The sequence below is a fragment of the Filobasidium floriforme genome (assembly GCF_021052385.1).
Source record: "Filobasidium floriforme strain CBS 6241 chromosome Unknown HD553scaffold_16, whole genome shotgun sequence".
NCBI lineage: Eukaryota > Fungi > Basidiomycota > Tremellomycetes > Filobasidiales > Filobasidiaceae > Filobasidium > Filobasidium floriforme.
The window spans coordinates 444,157-461,137 of record NW_025763637.1 but is presented as its reverse complement, the minus strand read 5'-3'; the positions used below and the strand labels follow the sequence as shown (position 1 = coordinate 461,137).

The 16,981-nt window shown below is 53.3% G+C and overlaps 6 protein-coding genes across 6 annotated transcripts; 3 read left to right on the top strand and 3 right to left on the bottom strand.

Moving 5' to 3' along the window:
* Positions 1–816: 816 nt before the first annotated feature.
* Positions 817–4,639, top strand: HD553DRAFT_69764 (uncharacterized protein). Its single transcript, XM_046184425.1, has 3 exons — positions 817–1,401; positions 1,538–3,082; positions 3,168–4,639. The coding sequence occupies exons 1-3, from the start codon at positions 1,066–1,068 to the stop codon at positions 4,470–4,472; spliced, it is 3,186 nt and encodes a 1,061-aa protein (XP_046035196.1). The 5' UTR covers positions 817–1,065; the 3' UTR covers positions 4,473–4,639.
* Positions 4,549–9,242, bottom strand: HD553DRAFT_314525 (P-loop containing nucleoside triphosphate hydrolase protein). The gene is made up of 20 exons (XM_046180358.1): positions 9,023–9,242; positions 8,752–8,955; positions 8,606–8,689; positions 8,413–8,533; positions 7,592–8,342; positions 7,313–7,500; positions 7,141–7,239; positions 6,927–7,078; positions 6,676–6,867; positions 6,422–6,616; positions 6,249–6,357; positions 6,095–6,191; positions 5,905–6,040; positions 5,765–5,847; positions 5,595–5,699; positions 5,432–5,525; positions 5,102–5,371; positions 4,975–5,046; positions 4,827–4,915; positions 4,549–4,761 (listed from the first exon to the last, which is right to left on the bottom strand). Exons 1-20 carry the CDS (start codon positions 9,119–9,121, stop codon positions 4,674–4,676), a joined length of 3,228 nt encoding a protein of 1,075 aa, XP_046035195.1. The 5' UTR covers positions 9,122–9,242; the 3' UTR covers positions 4,549–4,673.
* A 237-nt stretch (positions 9,243–9,479) lies between these two features.
* Positions 9,480–10,907, top strand: HD553DRAFT_314523 (HotDog domain-containing protein). Its single transcript, XM_046180357.1, has 5 exons — positions 9,480–9,787; positions 9,874–10,101; positions 10,165–10,376; positions 10,440–10,520; positions 10,583–10,907. Exons 1-5 carry the CDS (start codon positions 9,538–9,540, stop codon positions 10,811–10,813), a joined length of 1,002 nt encoding a protein of 333 aa, XP_046035194.1. The 5' UTR covers positions 9,480–9,537; the 3' UTR covers positions 10,814–10,907.
* Positions 10,908–13,011, bottom strand: HD553DRAFT_314521 (RIO1 family-domain-containing protein). The gene is made up of 8 exons (XM_046180356.1): positions 12,894–13,011; positions 12,685–12,826; positions 12,396–12,621; positions 12,215–12,335; positions 12,057–12,145; positions 11,789–11,992; positions 11,449–11,728; positions 10,908–11,377 (listed from the first exon to the last, which is right to left on the bottom strand). The coding sequence occupies exons 1-8, from the start codon at positions 12,954–12,956 to the stop codon at positions 10,922–10,924; spliced, it is 1,581 nt and encodes a 526-aa protein (XP_046035193.1). The 5' UTR covers positions 12,957–13,011; the 3' UTR covers positions 10,908–10,921.
* Positions 13,012–14,848, bottom strand: HD553DRAFT_351193 (uncharacterized protein). The gene is made up of 5 exons (XM_046183597.1): positions 14,637–14,848; positions 14,252–14,565; positions 13,568–14,193; positions 13,410–13,497; positions 13,012–13,328 (listed from the first exon to the last, which is right to left on the bottom strand). The coding sequence occupies exons 1-5, from the start codon at positions 14,774–14,776 to the stop codon at positions 13,207–13,209; spliced, it is 1,290 nt and encodes a 429-aa protein (XP_046035192.1). The 5' UTR covers positions 14,777–14,848; the 3' UTR covers positions 13,012–13,206.
* A 283-nt stretch (positions 14,849–15,131) lies between these two features.
* On the top strand, positions 15,132–16,943 carry HD553DRAFT_329270 (WD40 repeat-like protein; the record flags this gene model as incomplete). The annotated part of the gene is made up of 10 exons (XM_046181917.1): positions 15,132–15,260; positions 15,352–15,447; positions 15,607–15,795; positions 15,867–15,953; positions 16,014–16,079; positions 16,142–16,254; positions 16,314–16,496; positions 16,561–16,589; positions 16,656–16,761; positions 16,826–16,943. The coding sequence occupies 10 exons, from the start codon at positions 15,132–15,134 to the stop codon at positions 16,941–16,943; spliced, it is 1,116 nt and encodes a 371-aa protein (XP_046035191.1).
* Positions 16,944–16,981: the final 38 nt, after the last annotated feature.

The window sequence follows — 16,981 nt, the reverse complement described above, 5'->3', positions numbered from 1 at the left end:
CGCGCGAGACGGAGATGGCCGAAGTGAGAAGTGAAAGAGATGAAATGAAATGCCAGCGGGTTTTGCGCTTTTCCCTCGTTCAATTGACGATGAAGAAGGAATCGACCTAGCTGGCATCAGAAAGATAGCAAGTTCGACTCTGTCGTGTATGAGTTTGTATGTCGAGATTCATCATACCCGTGCTGTCGTCGTACAAGACTTGCCCTCTCGATCGTGGTCGGGTACTTGCCGGGTTTATTATCGAATTCAAAGACGATGCCGAGCCCAACCCACCCACCCTCTCGCCCTCGGTCGGTCCGGCGGGCGACGCGGGCGAGCGAGCGGCCAACCAACCAACCACAGGCGACACCGAGCGAGCAGGCCAGGGGGGGGATGACGATCTCGTGTATCCCTGCTGCCTCTTGACAACCAATATGCCCCGGACCTCGACCTTCTTCGTATTCTAGTACTACTGGCAACTCTGTTATATTGCTCCTGGTAATCTCCGGTGCTTCAAATCTCGACGTTGCGGTCGAACCACGTAAACCCTCTCTCCCCGGACTCCACCCGACTCACCGCCGGCTTTAGTCAGCGCACCACCTCGCTCGGCAGCACGCTCCTAGCTCGTTGCGTTGGGTCGACTCTTCGAGAATTTGAACTACCACCCTACCTATTACTTGACCTCATCACCCTTGAGGGTAAAGACACCTCTACCTATACCCAGATCGTGGTGTAAATACAAGCCGCTCAATCCAAATCGTTCGTCGATCGAACACCTCGCCATCACCCACGTCGTCTCTGTAACCGAGGACGTTCGACTCGCGTTTCAACTCTCCAAGAAAGGGTCGCTTCCTTCAAAGAATCGGACTTTGGAAAGCGATCTACTTAGCTACTTACCTGGATCAATCGTCCAGCGAGCTTCTTCATCCTCGTTAAACGTCACGTCAAGACCGGACCGGATCTTCGTTCGAAGATCATAATCTAATATCAGCCTCCGACCTATCACGCTGCACCTAAACCCCACCTTGTCGACCTTGACATTATCAGCTACAAACCAACTTTCACCGCAATTTCGATCCCATCGCCATGCTCTCCGCACACCCACCCGTCCCGCTCGAATCCATACAATTCGTTCAAGACCCCAACGGCACCGGACGTCGACTCTCCCTGACGACAGCCACGGGCCACGTCCTCCAGACTCAACGTGGAGTAGCGGGTACGCCGGGCACTTTGAGCCCCTTGCCCGGGACCCCCGAAGATACCTCCCCGGAACATACGAGCAGTGAGCATGAACATAGCGAACCGGGGACTCCGGGAGGTGAGACGACCAGGAGCGGTCAGAGTACGCCGGATTTCGGTGGGTTGGGGCAGGGGACGCAGTTGGAAGAGAAGGATTTCGAGGAACATGCGAGGGGAAGGAGCGTGAGTTTCGGCGTGTATACGGGCGAGGGTCCTCATGAAAGAGAGGCACGGTCCCGGGGTGATTGGCTCACATATGGATGTTGTCTCTCTCTACTCGTTACTGCTGCCTCCCTCGGACCGCGTTCGATGGGATTAGGACTCGCATTTGCCTTCTCGGCTGAGGGAAATGTCGATTGCGGACGACGATCACACCGACAACCATGACCACCATTCCGAGCAGAGTCCAGCTCGACCGGCGTCAAATACTGCAGCGTCAGTGTTTGGTCGCAGACACTTGCCAGCAGGTCTACAGATCACCCCGGCCTCGCCTTCAGGTTCAGCCAGGGGGATGGGTTCGCCATCTCGAAAAGCGTCCTCGGGATCGACCATGACGATGGATCAAGGGCACCCACACACCTCGCACACGGCCGCCTCGACACCAGGACATTCCCCACCAGCTTCTGCACATGCGACCAGGCATGCAAAGCATCATACTGGACCTCTGCACGACTTGAAACGGTTCCTGAACCATCACATTGGGCATCACGGGGATAGACCTTCGGGCAGTCGGAGTGGGAGTTTCTTCCACCGGGATCGAGGCCAGAGCGGGAGTGAGACCCCGGCGATCCATCCGGCCGTGCTCGCTGTCGCTAGGGACGGGATGGCTACCCCGGGAGGCGGGATGAGCGGGGTCCAGACGCCCGGATCGCAGCTGCGTGGAGGCGATTTCTTCACCCTCGCTGGTGCCGGTAGTGGAAACGGGACTGGTTCCATGACGGGAGCGACGAATACCCCGGGCAACGGAACGCCCGTTTCACAGTCGACGACTACGGTTGACAGCCTTGGAGGATTCGGATCGGTCGTCGCGAGTCCTACCCAGACGTCCGTCGGTTTGCCTCCTAGTTCGCCGAGTCCCGTTCACCAGCAGGGCAACCAGCAACAGCAGCAACAACAACAACAACAACAACAACAACAGCACAACGGCCACTCGTACTCGGTCAAGGATCATGCGAGACCCGGCAACCTGCCCAAGACGCGCGACAACCACTCGACACACACGAACAACCTCGTCGGGTTCCTCAAGCACCATAACCGGGATCACGACAAGAGTTCGTCCTCGCTCGCTTCCTTCTTTGGCGGCAGCTCGGCCGACAAGGAGGAAAAAGCCAGGCTCAAGGAGGAGAAGAAACGTCACGAGCGAGAGGCCAAGGAGCGAGAACACCAGGCCAAGCTGGAAAAGGAGCGGGAACGAGCGGCGGCCAAAGCGGAACGCGAAAAGGAAAAGAGCGCTCACAGCACGCCCTTGCAAACGCCCGTTCCATCCAGAGGCGCATCGACCATGGTCAGCCCGTCGATTGCCCCCACGGCAACTCCCAGTGGTGCGGTCACGCCCATCGGACCCGGTCATTTCCCCGAGCCTAGCGCGCTCGAAGCTACTCAGGCTCACATGAGCAAAAAGTACGGCAAGTGGGGTCGCGTACTGGGCAGCGGGGCGGGAGGCACCGTCCGACTCGTCAAGGCGAGCAGCAAGACGGGTGGGACGACCTATGCCGTCAAGGAGTTCAGACCTAAACGGGCCGGAGAGGACGCCAAGGATTATCAGAGAAAGGTCATGGCCGAGTTTTGCGTGGGGGTCACGTTGAAACACGTCAATGTAATCGAGACGGTCGACATTCTCAATGATCATGGTCATTTCTTCGAGGTGAGTTTGGGCGTTTAGCGTCGCTCTACGTTCGTAGCCCCATCGCTGACGTCGTTTGCACGTCTCACCTTATGCTCTCTGGCAGATCATGGAGTACGCGCCATACGACTTGTTCTCGGTCGTCATGTCGGGCAAGATGTCGAGGCCGGAAATGTACTGCGTCTTCCGACAGATTATCGACGGGGTTGATTACCTGCACAAGATGGGTCTCGCACATCGGGATCTCAAGCTCGACAATTGTGTCATGACGCCAGACAATATCGTCAAACTCATCGATTTCGGAACTGCTACCGTCTTCTATTACCCTGGCAAGCACAACATCCCGGCTTCGGGCATCGTCGGATCAGATCCCTACCTCGCCCCTGAAGTGCTCAGCAAAGATCACTACGACCCCCGCTTGACCGACGTTTGGTCGGTAGCGATGATCTTCATGTGCATGGTACTCCGAAGGTTCCCCTGGAAGCTCCCGGACACCAAGACGGACGCTAGCTTCCGGTTGTACTGTAACACGCATCCGGACCTCTGCAAGAAGCCTGCTCGCTCTGCAACAATGTCAAGAAGCGCGTCGGTGGCCCCTAACGGTGCCATAAGGGATTCGGACACTGCCTCGATCACCCCTACCCTCAACAACGAAACTGAAAACGGCGCCGTAGACAAGCAGCGAATCAAACAGTCGCTACAGGTCACCAAGCTCAGCGAAGACACAGCCGATTCTGCTTCATCTGCCTGCTCGATCGCTGAACCGCTGCAGCTCTCCGAGTCGCCAGAGGCCGAGATGGACCGCAGCGTGCTGCAATTGGCTCGACCGGGAGACTCGACAGCCAGCTTGCCTCCCACAAGACTCAACACGGAAAATGACGGCGCTGCGCCGACGCAAAATGGTGATCATTTGCATCCAGACGAGGCTCGCTGGAACCGACCGCGAGCGGCAACGGCCTCGTATCAGGACCAATCTTTGCCGACCACGCCTAGTCGACAACCCCACTCTTCAGCACCCGTACCTCCGCCATCTCGCCCGCGTTCAGACTCTGCGGCGACTTTCAATGCCGGCGGAGCCGATTCCATCTTCCGGCTCTTGCCTCGAGAATGTCGTCCGGCCCTCACGCGAATGCTCTCCGTCGAGCCGACTATACGGTGTACACTTTCAGAACTGTTGCGCGGGAGGGGAAAAGACGGATTGCATTGCGAATGTGGAGCCGACGGTTGTGGTGGGGAGTTCTACACGCCAGCGATACAAAGGCAAATCGAAGAGGTTGGCGATGAGGATCACGGAGACGAATGGCTCCAGAGCATTGCCTGCTGTTCACATCCTGGCGGCGCCAGAGACCACCATCAGCATATCAAGGTTCAGCCAGAAGAGGGGAAAATCAAGAAGAAGTTGTTCCACTGAGCGGGATCACTACCCAGATTGAAGGGGTGATTACAGGAATTCGAGAGCTATTTGTATCATTATAGGAGCATGAAAAGCCTTCAAAATTGTATGCGACAAGCACGATTGAATAAGTCTAGTCCAATGTCCGGGTCTGCTGTGACTGGACTACAAGCAATCATCAACGGCTCTCTTGTAGCATCGGCAGTCGGTACCGTTCAATCACATCAAGGAAGCCCGATTCCCGATACCTGAGGCCACCTCGCCGTTCGGGAGTGGACCCGTGCTACCGCCCACAAATTTGCGATAGCTATGACACGATGTACCAAAGTTTCAGGCAACAGGGTCTGAACAATGACCGAAGACTCCACTCACATCGTGTCTAAGCGTGATCTTTCAGCCTCGGGCAACGACGGTCTGGTCTTTCCCAGGGAGCGCTGCAAATGGGCGTCCTTGATATATGGCTACGCAAAAGTAGGATCTGAGCTACTTGACCTGTATGTATCCCATCGTTATCACCGACCTTTTCTCGGCGTTGACTCGGCGAGCTTGCCTTGGTTGTTCTCTCTCTTCTGTCACCGAGGACCAATTCAACCTGTTACTCGCGGTCAGCACCTGGACTGAGCCACACACGAAGCCGCCCTATTTACCTGCTTGAGTAAGTCCGACTTCTGACTGACGTTCATCGACCTCTCCTTGTCTTGCCACAGCCTCAGCTGGGCTGGACTCAGATTAGCGGCACCTGTCGTTGATCGCGGGTCGCCGTCGGGCATGTCGAGTACATCGTGAATCGCTTCCAACTGAGCGTTTGAGATGAGCGATTGCAGATCCGCGCCCGAGAACCCGGCGGTTTTTGCTGCCAGCCGAGACAGGTCGAATTCCGAGCCTAGCTGCAGCTTTCGTGTGAGAGCTTGGAGGATCTGGATCGAGCTTTGTTTAGCAATGCAATCACTTTCACCTTGCTGTAGGAGTGAGCTCACGTCTAGCCTCTCTTCTTCGTCCGGCATATTGCAAAGCAGGCTTTTGTCCAGTCGTCCTGGCCTAAGAAGGGCCCCGTCAATCAGGTCCGGGCGACTACATGTCACAAGGTTTCGAGAGTTGAGTACCACATAGCAGAGACAGCAGGATTGTTTCTGCGCTCACCTGGTCGCTGCCAGGACGTATACCCCGTCTAAACCCTCGGCACCGTCCATCTCCGTCAGGAGCTGATTCACAATCCTGTCGGTAACCCCAGTGCTATCGTGACCTCTGCGACCCCACAAACAAATCCGTATGAAGAAGAGTTCGATATAGATTCAAGCGAGATGACTCACCGCTTCGGTGCAAGCGAGTCGAACTCATCGAAAAACAGTACACACGGCTTTGCTGCTACAGCTCGAGCGAAGATATCACGGACCTGCAAGGTGGAAGTCAGCTAGGGCACTATTTGCGCATCAAAGAGACAGCTGCTAACCGATTTTTCACTAGCTCCGATATACTTGTTCAATAGTTCCGGTCCTTTGACACTGATAAAATGAAGCCCACATTCTTTCGCAACAGCCGAAGCCAAAAGAGTTTTGCCGCAGCCTGGATAGCCGTAAAGCAACAAGCTACATCCAGTATGTTCAGCACCCTGCGCACTTGAGGATTTCAATATCACTCACCCGGAACGCAATCTGAGCGGACATTTTGCAAATATCGCTCCATATTTCGTCGGCCATTCTAACGTTTCGCGTAAAACGCGTCTCGTTTCGTGTAGGCCTTGTGAGATCCCTCCAATTAGCGGTAATTGGGCAAGCTTTGTCCTTTAGCACGTACCTCCGATATCCGACCAAGCGATCTGTGAGCTCTGAAGTTTGACGTCACGTAAAGAACGGGGTTTGCACTCCTGGGCTGCCTTGGCAAAATCGTCTTGAACCAGGCGTCTCTGTGTTCGCAAGTCCTGATAAGCGAGGTTACCGACCAGCAGGCTTATCAACGGAACCACTTACCTCCTCAGAGCCTTCCATCATCCTGATCAACATATTTTGCATTGCGTTATCCACCAGATCCCGGATGTCTGCAGGCGTATAACCTTCCGCCAGATAGGAAAGTGACACGAAATCCAAGCTTGCTTTCTCCTGCGGAATTGAGCTTGCTGTACCAGCAGATCCAGCTGTTCGTGCACGGACAATACTCTCAAAGATCTGAGAGAGTGACATTGCATCAAGCGGTCGTCGAGCATGAAAATCGCGCCGAAGCTTACCTTTTGCCTCGCAATTGCATCGAGAGACTTGACCTCTACAGTCTGACCGAATGCGTGCATCGTTCGCAACAGCGGATGAAGGTCCATCACAGAAGTAGCTGTTACGAGAACAGATACACCTCGTCCGGCCAACTCGCGAAGAACATATAGAGCCTGCTCTGCAGTCGCACGAGTATGCGTGTTGTCATCTTGCTATACGGCGGGTGTGGCATCAGCTTGCTGTACAACGTCCAGGTCGCAAATACCCTTACCTCTGTTTCTGCCTTGACCACGGAGTGGAGGTCGTCAAATATCACTAGGGTGGAAACGGCAGTACCAAGGGCGAGCCATCCATCCAGCACTTCTCTCATGCCCTTGAGAGTTCCGGGTATGTTGGCTGCCTTACAATCGACATAGTGTGTCTCTATATCGAAGATTCAGGATTGGTGTTTCATCGACGGAACTTTCCGATCAAGGCACACTCACTAAGTGTGGTATCTTTGTTGACCTCCATGCGCCGGGCGATCTCCCGAGCGATTGTTGTTTTCCCTATGCCGTTACCAGCCGTCAAGAGGAGAGCCTTACCTATTAAAGGTATACATGACGGTAAGAAAACCAGGCCGTTGTTTCCTGCCTGTTACTCGAAGTTTAGACTTACCATTTTTTGAGTATCTTGAACATGTCATGTAATCCTCGCATCTAGCGACGATATCACCGACGCCGGCTAGTGTTTGGCTTGCCCGGCCCAGTGCTTGCTGTTGCTTCACGAGTGAGTCGATGTTGACCAGAGTTCCCATCCGTTTGCGGGAAGAGATCTTTTCTCTGGGGATATCAGGCGATATCAAGCTACAACAAGAGCAATCCGATCAGCACGGGTTAACGGGACGCCAAAGACCCTTCGGCCCCAATAATAAACTCGCACAGGTTGGGTACTCACCAGATCTTGTCCCAATCTTCTATTCGCCATGCGGAGTCGACATCGCCTTCGCTTCCCCATATCGGCCAGAGAAAGACCTGATCCACTGGCATACCTTCAAGAGCCCGCATGACGGCTTTCCGATTCTTCCTAATGGGTCGAGGTTCAGGCGGTTCCCCTTCGTCGGTCTCTGCATCTCGTGGTAATTCGACTATTGGCCGAGGGCTCGCAACGGCTTCTACCAATATCCGGTCGCCTGTACTCTTGGCTCTAGTTTTCCGTTCGAATCTCCTGAGTGTCTTCTTGTTGGCCCAAATCATCCAACGACGCTCATCGCCGAGACCTGATCCGCTTGGACCATTCTGATCGGCTTGAAGTTCGCCTTCCAGCGCCCGGAGACAATCGTCCCACTGGCAGAAGATGGCAGGCGGAATGCTTCTAAGGTGCATCGACGGGAGGGTTTCGACCGTCGTTGGAGGATCTTTGGCTGTGTCCGTCAGCCACGGATAGGATTTGGGCGAAGCCGTCGTCGAAGTCGATACAGAAGGCTCTGCGGTATCTGTTGCCTGTTTGATGCTAGCCAGCGGCTTCTTGTCATCTTTCGTCCCAGTGCTCGATTTCTGCGCTTGCACCTGTTCGTCGGACTGGCCAGATTTGGGTGCCTTCCCCCCATTCGGCTTGGATTTGTGTCGAGGTCGAGGAGCCACAAAGATCTCGGTGTCCGGATTGATCAGCACGGCGGTGGTAGGCTCTGTAGGCGGGTTCGTCTCGTCTGACGTAGACCAACAAGCGTTGTCAGTAAGGGTTGTAACGGTGTACAAGGAGAGGCTAGTTAGACTTACCGACGACGAGGCTGATTTTTGTCTTCCCGTTGACCCAGACACTAATAGTTCGGTCCTTATCAGAACTAGCGGCTCGGAGCTGCGAAAGAAGATTCTGTTCTAGGTAGTTCGTGTGTAGTTCCTATAATACCGCAGCGAGCATATGACGCGACTCAGTATCCGCCTGCAGGAAGGGGAAAATCAAGGGACTCACCAAGACTTCCCAATCATTTGAAGTCAATGGCGTCACGCTAACGCTCTTCGCCCTTGACGGATTGCGAATGATAGCGATCTCTACCTAGAACGTCGCTGCCCCCGGTCAGCTAGCCCTGTCTCTACAGCGATCAAGTTGCTACGTACAGTCTCTCCGTCCGCCCAGCCGAGCCCTCTTGCGACATCAGGGTCCATTTCTACGGTTTCCAAACCCTGCTTCCCTCTACCTGCTTGCTGCATCGAAAGAGACGACGCGGATGAAAGCCCAGACCATCCTAAGTAGGCTTGCTTGACCGAGCTGGGCGACCTGGAAGATTGGATGCTGAGATGTATGATCAGGGACTGAGGGCGCTATCGACCAGAACAAGAGTCTCATCAGCTCAAGTTCGACCGCCTCGGAGTAATACGCTTTACTCACAGTTCCTTGTTGTACGAGTCCTGAGTAGATGGATAGCGGTAGATGTACGAGGTTGGACCTCAATGACCGGTAATGAATGGTTGCCCTCTTGGAGGACATTGCTTGATACAGAGCGAGCGACGACAATGGCACGCTAAAAAGACCAAGTATAGCGACAGGTTCGAAGCCTAGGACTATGCTGTGAGAATGGAGTGTTCAAGTCGAGGTGTCGAAGTATCACATGTCCCAAGCTACTAGCTACTAGCTAGCTGGATGCTAGATGTTCAGCTGCACCCACCCTCTCCCCGGATGTAAATCGGCTACTCTCTGTGCATTCCGATGGTGACCTCGGATCTCTCGAGCCACGAGTTGGCGGAATCTTTCGTCATTTGCTTCCGTCCCCTACGCGACACATTCGCTATTTCGATGTCGAACTCAGAGCTCCTGGAAGCTGGAAGAGAACATTTCGAGGTCGGTCGTCGGCACAAGACAGTAGGGTTCGAGGATATCTCGAGGCTCAGCATCCAGCTTTCAGGATGTCATGGTATACTCGCCCCTTGTGCGGGCTCAGGTCAGGCTTCAAGGTCATCGACACCCGATCGACCCTCCCAAAAGCCTACGGGTCCCGTGCCATCTCCCGGTTAACTCACCATAACCGTACCACTGTCATCACCAAGCCCGCGACGATTTTATCGCCGTCAGACGGTGTCAGGACGAAACGATGGGAACATGGTTCTCGTAGTATACCGAGTCAAAAACGGGCTTCGTCGACCTATACAAATATCGGTGAGCTGCAGCAGCGGGCGAAGACGAGAGCGATGTAGAGCGACCGATCTGAACTTCGTCAACACCCTCGGCTTTTCTCGCTCCAGCCCTCCTGCTCGTACTGCCCTCAACGTTTTACCTCTTGGGGAGCATATACCCACCCGCAACCCTCTCATTACTCTTCCCACGGAAGGCTCCTGCACCGATGCGTGTCGAAACCCCTGAAGGTCAGGCTCACGTTGAAAGACTCGAACAGGAGATCCAAAAGTTGGACCTCGTTCAGCAGTTACGTGAAAAGACAGCTGGAGGTGATGCGGCGGAATGGTACGAGTGCCGTAAGTTGATACGAGTTATAGTAAGGTAATATGGTGAATGACTGACAACCAGTCACACTGCAGGCCCTGCCTCCAAACCGATGCACGAACACTCGCTCACGTCATCCATCCTGCGTGGACCCGGAATGCTAGCGGTTCCTCCCCTGGCGTTTGTAAAGACGGACGAATCGGAAGCGGTCCTGATCTTGCATCTCGGACGTAGTCTTTGCGGTCACGATGGTATCATTCACGGTGGAATGATTGCCACCATCTTTGACGAGGCTTTGGGTCGAAATGTTCGTACGACCAGCGGTTTCTAGCGCGCCTCGGCAAGCAGACTGATGAGAGGCCCCTTTCAGGCTCTTCTTAATATCCCTTCAAACATTGGAGTTACCGCGACGCTCAACATGCAGTACAAGAAGCCCACTAAAGCTGATCAAGTAAGTCAGCCGTTCCGTTCGTGTCTAGCGAGCATTTGAGGCTAACTTTACCCTATGTCCAGTTCGTTGTTATCCGCACCAAGTTCGACAGCGTCAATGGACGCAAGGTCAATGTGAGCGGCACAATGGAAGATCTCCAGGGTGAAACGTTAGCAATGGCGCAAGCAATGTTCGTCGAGCCGAGCTATGCGAAATACCTGAGTAACAGCGGAGTCGCCGCGGCACTGGGTCGCCGGCCAGAAATCCTCGACACGGCGGGCAGGTTGAAAGACGAGAAGAAGATAGATGCGTAACGGCTTCTCGTATGCTCGATTTTTCAGACGCCAATTATACATGTTGTTACAACCAATCATAGACATAGACAGGTACGAACGCTACAGATATGCATTTATACCAAAGAATCACGACCATCCAGACTTGTCCCCGCTCTTCCCGACCATGATGGAGGGACTCGATTTCCACTTGGAACCCTTTGCTTTCCCGGCAGAGTGAAGAGCCTTTTTCGAGTGGTGTTGTTTCTCGGCGCTGGAGCGAGCCCGAGCGATATCCCCGGCGACGATGTTCTGAAGCGCCTTGGGATCCCGAAGATTTCGCTTGTGCGTTGCCGTCGTCGAAGGTGTGATGATGCTTTCCTCATCTGAAGATGATTCCTCTTCCGAATCGTCGTCATCGTCCTCCTCGCTGTCGTCTTCATCGTTGTCGTGCAGCTCTGGTGCCTCGTCTCCATCGGCGATAGACATCTTGGCTTTCAACTTTCGGCTCAGGCGCTCTTGCCCCTCATCCTCATCATCATCCTCGCTTTCTCCCTCACTCGAGACGTCGTTTTCACCGGGCTCAGCAGACACATCGTTCATATACTGTACATGCCAAACGAACAATCAGTATGGGTCAATAAGCTTCAAGGGCATCACGAATTCGGTAAACTGACCTGTTCGAGATCCTGCCACATGTTCCTGGCAAAGCCACTGGCTTCTACCAGTTCGTCCAGTCTGACCTTTCCACGACGTGCGAGGATCGTCTTGTCAGATCTCTCGAAAACCTCATCGTCGTCCAGCTCCGGATCGAGACCGCTTTCGGGTTCCGCTCGGCCCGCCAGTTCATCCGCAAGATCAGCCATGGTCTGTCGGAAATCCGGGCATTCGTCTGACTCGTATCGGAATCGACGACGGAAAAATCTCCGCACGCATTCCACATCGCGATTGAAGAAGCTGAATTGAAGACTTGTGTTAAACGTTTCCTACCTGAGTGAGTCGTCAAGTTCGACTCACTATTCCGCGTTCTCGTGTCCAACGCTGACCATCTGAGGGAAATCGATGACTACCGGCTCGAAAGACTTGTCTTTGATCATGACGTTGAACTCGTTGAAGTCTCCATGGATCAAACCAACTCGAGCCAATCGTACGATGAGCTGCATCAATTTCGCTTGGAGGAGGGCTGGAGTCACGTGAGAGGGTAGCTCGGAGATTTGTCGTCTGAAATGGTTGAAGATCCAGCTGTTTAGCACTATTGTACTGTTTATCGAGGCGGTGTACTCACAGAGGAAATCCTTCAACAAGCGACATAACGATACAATGTCTTCCTTGATCAAAGGGCTCCGGCACGGGGAAACCATATTCATAGAGCACCTGTTCAAGAACGGTTACGCTCAGCCGCCGCGTCTCTTGGTAGTATTGTACGCTCAAAGATCAACTCGCCTTCATGAACTCCCATTCCTTCCTGGCAGCGAGACGAGACATGTACATCCAGCTAGCGGACTTTCTGGTTCCTAGGTAGTCCCGCTTCGTCTTGATTGCTCTGAACGATATTCGTCCCAATCTGTTCAGAACGAGGATTTAGTACCGGTTTGACATCACGACTCCCATCACAAAAGCATACCGATGGATCTTCAAGATTCTCGTCTCCTCCTCACCAGTCGTCTGGATCTCCTGCTCTTCAAGTTCGTCTTCATTCCATGCGTTGGTGCCCTTCCCCTTGATGATGGAAATATCTCCTTCTTTACCAACACCGATCCTCTGTCCGACCGAGGTAACCGTTCCACGTTTCGAAAAGGCTTTCAGAGCAAGCCAATCCAGACCTCCGTAGGTCAGACGGTAACCATCGTCTGCATGATGGCAGAATATTAGTCACAGTGTCGCCACAGTCCGACTTAGCGTTACGAGCTCACATTTCGCTCCTTGTACCCTGGAAACCAAACCTCGCTTGGCGAGACTGCCTAAACACTTGTTGACGTTTCCTCCGGTGATTTTACTAAGCTGAGCGATCAACTGGGTAGGTACAACTTCATGATTCTTAGAGCCCGTCTCGACCTTTGGTCGTATCACATCCGTCAGTGAGAAGGTGGAGGCAACGAAAGATCGACGAGACTGGTCTTACAGCTTGCAGCACTCGGAACTCGTCCGGCAGCACATATCTCAATTCAGTAGCGTCGAGCTTCATATTAGCTATTCTTATGAGATGTTGGAATATGCAGATGTAGGAGAAGTAAGGACAAGGTCCGGTGTCTCGTGTCTCACAATTCATGCTAATGCAATTGCTAGCTGCTAGCTGCTAGCTTGTAGCTTGGATCTCGGACAAAATCAAAGAAATTTGTCTCCGGGACACCTATTACGTAAGCAAATGATACCGCTCAAATGCTCACACAACGACAGCCATGCAACGGCGGCCAAAGCGGTGGTACAACCTTTTCTCAGAAATCTAAATCGTCGTCGGGATCGTCGTCGTCCATATCATCGTCTGACCCTGGTTCAAAGATGATACCCGCCCCGGTATGTGTGGTGTCGTACCGCTTGCTCTCGGGAGTGTCATCACCTGGAATCAGAACGAACGCGTTGACTGAACGTTAGCTTTCCATAACGAACTGTGACTGCATCAAGTCGATTAACAACTTACCTTCGTGTGCATAAGGTATCGGCACTTCGGCCCTCGATGCTCGTTGCGCGTCCGTCAAGCCTAGGTTGAAGGTCGAATCTACATGTGCCTGTCATTTCCATGCGCTCGCACTCATCAGTATCGATACGACCCAGTCACCACATTGGAGCAGAACTCACCTTTCCCTCATCTTTCTTCTTATTGTCGCCCTCTGCTTCTTCATTTGGAGTTCGGACCGCCTGATAACCCGATGCGAGCGACTCCAAACCCTTGATATCCTGCCAGCGGCATGCTTCCAGGTCGCATTCTGAGACACGCGATTTTCCCTTGCCTTTGGTGCTAGGTCGTAGACCTTCCAGTCTCCTGACCATGCCCTTGGACGCGCCCCCAGCGGCCTTACGGACCAGGATTTCGACGACTACTCCGCTTGTAGTCGCCGACGAGGAGGCTTCTCCAGCTGTCGAGCCCGCACTTTGACCACTGTAGTTTGCAGGACTTGTGATGGAATCTTCCCCAACCCAATCGCCCACGGAAGCTCCGAGTTCTCCGGTCAACGTCAACCGCAGAGATTCGTTCCGCTTGGTAGCGTTCTCCAAGATCCCTCTGAACCGGGAACCTCCGGTCGTTCCAGCTTCGGAAAGGTCGCCAGAGACAGGCGGTGGGAATAGATATGCCGAGTGCAAGGAAGAGATAGTCTCGGGAGGATGAACGATGATAGATGTCAGAGTGGAAGAAACGGTAGGGCTGATCAGATTGGGTAGCGAGGAGCCAGACGTTGAGGATAGGAGGACTAGGCGGCTAGGAGCTATTCACATAGGTAAGCGAATATGCCAGAGCTTCGCGAGGGGCGTGGTCCTACTGACCTTTAAGGCCCGCCAAAGTCTTGACCACGTCTTTGACCATTTTCGCGATCGCAGAGACAGAGCCATAATCTTCCGCCAGAGTATCGATGTCATCGATGTAAACCTGGACACTCCGCCCGAGCTCTTTGCATGACGCAAGAATCCAGGATATGATGTCATCTATCGTACTGACAGCCTTGGTCTGGGAGCTCGATGGAAACCCGGGGATGGTGTTGGTCAGATCGAGCACTTTAATGGTTGATTTTCCAGCTACATCGTCGATGCCCAGAAATTCCGGTCTATGCATTGCTGAAACAAGGATGATCGGTGACCCGCTGTCATCGGGAAAGTTGGTCAAAGTTGGTAAGCTTCAGAGATCAACAGGTAAATCATCTTTCTCACTTACCTGTCCCTGCTTCTCGCGATGAGCTGCCTCAAGACGGGTATTCCGGAGCATGTCGATGTGTCTTGCAAGAGCAAAAAAGGTTGATGCGGGGTTTGTGTGTTTGCAAGCACGGCCGGCAGTACAGGTCCCGAAGCGTTCATATCGTTGCTATCCCGGTCGACACAGGGGCAAAAGTAAACTCTACGATTCGGGGCATACCAAGCTGAGGGAGATGAGAGATGTGCTTCAAGAGAGCAAGAGATCAAGTGATGGGTGGGTGACGAATCTGCATATTATTGGGGACGCCGGTCTGGGCACATCCCGCTACGTTACGTTGAACAGGATATCACGTGACCTGTTCATCACCCTCCCCTCAGCAGCACGCACGGCCTCTCGTTCCCTCTGGCTGTATATCCCGAAGCAATCAATCATCTACAAACTTCTGTCGGCACTCCACCTTTTATGGAACCTTTGCATCCTATCAATACTCTCCCTCATCGCCGTAAGATCCCCCTCATGAACGTCCTCAACTCGGCACCCAAGCCGAATGATGTACCGTTGGAGCCGGGTCCTACGGATTCCGTGACGCGAATCGAATTCAATCCGGTTGTGGATTACTTGGCCGTTGGAAGTTGGGACAATCAGGTTAGTCGCAACCGCGGACCTTGATGGCAACAGTGTCAGAGAGGGCCGATGTTTGTGTTCCTTATCTCTTGTTGGCAATGTCGTCTCCTAGGTCCGAGTTTACGAGGTCAACGCTACGACGGGACAGATCACGCCAAAAGCAGCGGTGCAACATGAGGGTCCCGCCTTGAACCTCTCGTGGTCCAAGGTAAGTTTCCGGAAACTCCATGGATGATGTCGTATAGCCTGGTATCATGAGCCTGTACAGCGATGTGCAGCTTCATACACACCCTTCGAACATGTCTCGGACCGACCCTTTCGAAGGATACAAGCTGACCACCGGGACAACCTCGCTTTCTGAACTCAGGATGGTACCAAGCTCCTTACCTGTTCAGCCGACAAGACCGCCAAGATACTCGATGTTGCTACCGGATCATCTCAAGCGACCCAAATCGCGGCTCATGATGGACCCATCAGTTGTGTGAAGTGGCTCGACATGCCGAGCGGTCAGGGTCAGGGAGTTTGTGTCACGGCCGGGTGGGATAAGATGGTCAAGGTATGTCGAACACTTCAACAGCTGGACATGATAGCGGCGTCAAACTGAAGCGTTCTTGCCTCGCTGCATAGTACTGGGACATGAGGCAGCCGAATCCGATTGCAACAATCACCGCAACAGAGCGGATCTACGCCTTGGATGCTGTCGACAAGTTGATGGTAGGTCCAGTAGGCATCCGGTTTAACAAGTGCTCATACTGATGCTTGTACGTGTACCAGGTATTCGGTACAGCAGACAGGAACGTCTCGATTGTTGACCTGAACAACCCTGGAGTCGTGAAAAGCGTGAGCGTCGAGCAAAGGAAGTAAAGCCTGGATGTGGGCACTGAGCTATGCGAATGATACAGTCGAAAGAATCTCCCCTGAAAATGCAAACTCGAACGATTACGTGTTTCCCGGCGAAATCTCCTGCCGGTAACGGGTATGCTATCGGAAGTGTAGAAGGACGAGTGGCCATCCAGTGAGTACTCCCGGACGGATCCTGGTTCAGCCCTGGCTTATTTCTCATCCGACCTGCAGATACGCCGAGGACAAGGACAGTGGACAGAACTTCTCGTTCAGGTGTCATCGAGGAGAACCTGTGACGGTCAACCAGATGAACCGAACCACCGAGACTGCCGTATATTCTGTTAATGATATCAGCTTCAACCGGCTACACGGAACGTTCAGTACTGCTGGAAGTGATGGATCGCTGAGCTTCTGGTAAGCGAGCCAATTCTGTCTGCTATGTGTATGGTTTCTGATTTACGCTGAACAATTCTCATAGGGACAAGGATCTGCGAACTCGTCTCAAAAGTAAATCAATGCAAAATAATCAGTCGAAAACCCGGACTAACGCGTCTCGTTCTGGTCGTGCTTTAGCTTTTGTGCCGAAGGATCTCAACAACGCTGGCGACACCGTCAACAAGATCCCTCCGACTCCTATTGTTGCCACCGCTTTCAGCAAAGAATCAAACCTCTTCGCATAGTAAGTACAATCGTGTCCCGCCATTCCATATTTTGGGCGCGTTCTGACGGTCATGACAATCCAGTGCCTTTTCCTATGATTGGTCGAGGGGCTACACCGGTGCTGTTCAGCAGAACCTCAACAAGGTTATGATACACCAGGTTCAGCAAGAAGAGATCAAGCCCAAGCAAAAGGGTAAATAGACCGAGAAGGAGCGTGTCTAGTTTACGACCTTCAGCTC

Coding starts and splice junctions, on each gene's coding strand:
- HD553DRAFT_69764 (XM_046184425.1), top strand. CDS start 1,066: ATGCTCTCCGCACACCCACCCGTCCCGCTCGAATCCATACAATTCGTT. Junction 1,402..1,537: donor AACATGCGAGGGGAAGGAGC/GTGAGTTTCGGC, acceptor CGATGGGATTAG/GACTCGCATTTGCCTTCTCG. Junction 3,083..3,167: donor ATCATGGTCATTTCTTCGAG/GTGAGTTTGGGC, acceptor GCTCTCTGGCAG/ATCATGGAGTACGCGCCATA.
- HD553DRAFT_314525 (XM_046180358.1), bottom strand. CDS start 9,121: ATGTCCTCCAAGAGGGCAACCATTCATTACCGGTCATTGAGGTCCAAC. Junction 8,534..8,605: donor CAAATGATTGGGAAGTCTTG/GTGAGTCCCTTG, acceptor GCGGTATTATAG/GAACTACACACGAACTACCT. Junction 6,868..6,926: donor TGGTCAAGGCAGAAACAGAG/GTAAGGGTATTT, acceptor CCCGCCGTATAG/CAAGATGACAACACGCATAC.
- HD553DRAFT_314523 (XM_046180357.1), top strand. CDS start 9,538: ATGTCATGGTATACTCGCCCCTTGTGCGGGCTCAGGTCAGGCTTCAAG. Junction 9,788..9,873: donor GTCGACCTATACAAATATCG/GTGAGCTGCAGC, acceptor TTCTCGCTCCAG/CCCTCCTGCTCGTACTGCCC. Junction 10,521..10,582: donor AGCCCACTAAAGCTGATCAA/GTAAGTCAGCCG, acceptor CCCTATGTCCAG/TTCGTTGTTATCCGCACCAA.
- HD553DRAFT_314521 (XM_046180356.1), bottom strand. CDS start 12,956: ATGAAGCTCGACGCTACTGAATTGAGATATGTGCTGCCGGACGAGTTC. Junction 12,827..12,893: donor AGTTCCGAGTGCTGCAAGCT/GTAAGACCAGTC, acceptor ATACGACCAAAG/GTCGAGACGGGCTCTAAGAA. Junction 12,336..12,395: donor AGAATCTTGAAGATCCATCG/GTATGCTTTTGT, acceptor CGTTCTGAACAG/ATTGGGACGAATATCGTTCA.
- HD553DRAFT_351193 (XM_046183597.1), bottom strand. CDS start 14,776: ATGAACGCTTCGGGACCTGTACTGCCGGCCGTGCTTGCAAACACACAA. Junction 13,498..13,567: donor AGAAGAAAGATGAGGGAAAG/GTGAGTTCTGCT, acceptor TGGAAATGACAG/GCACATGTAGATTCGACCTT. Junction 13,329..13,409: donor GATACCTTATGCACACGAAG/GTAAGTTGTTAA, acceptor TTCTGATTCCAG/GTGATGACACTCCCGAGAGC.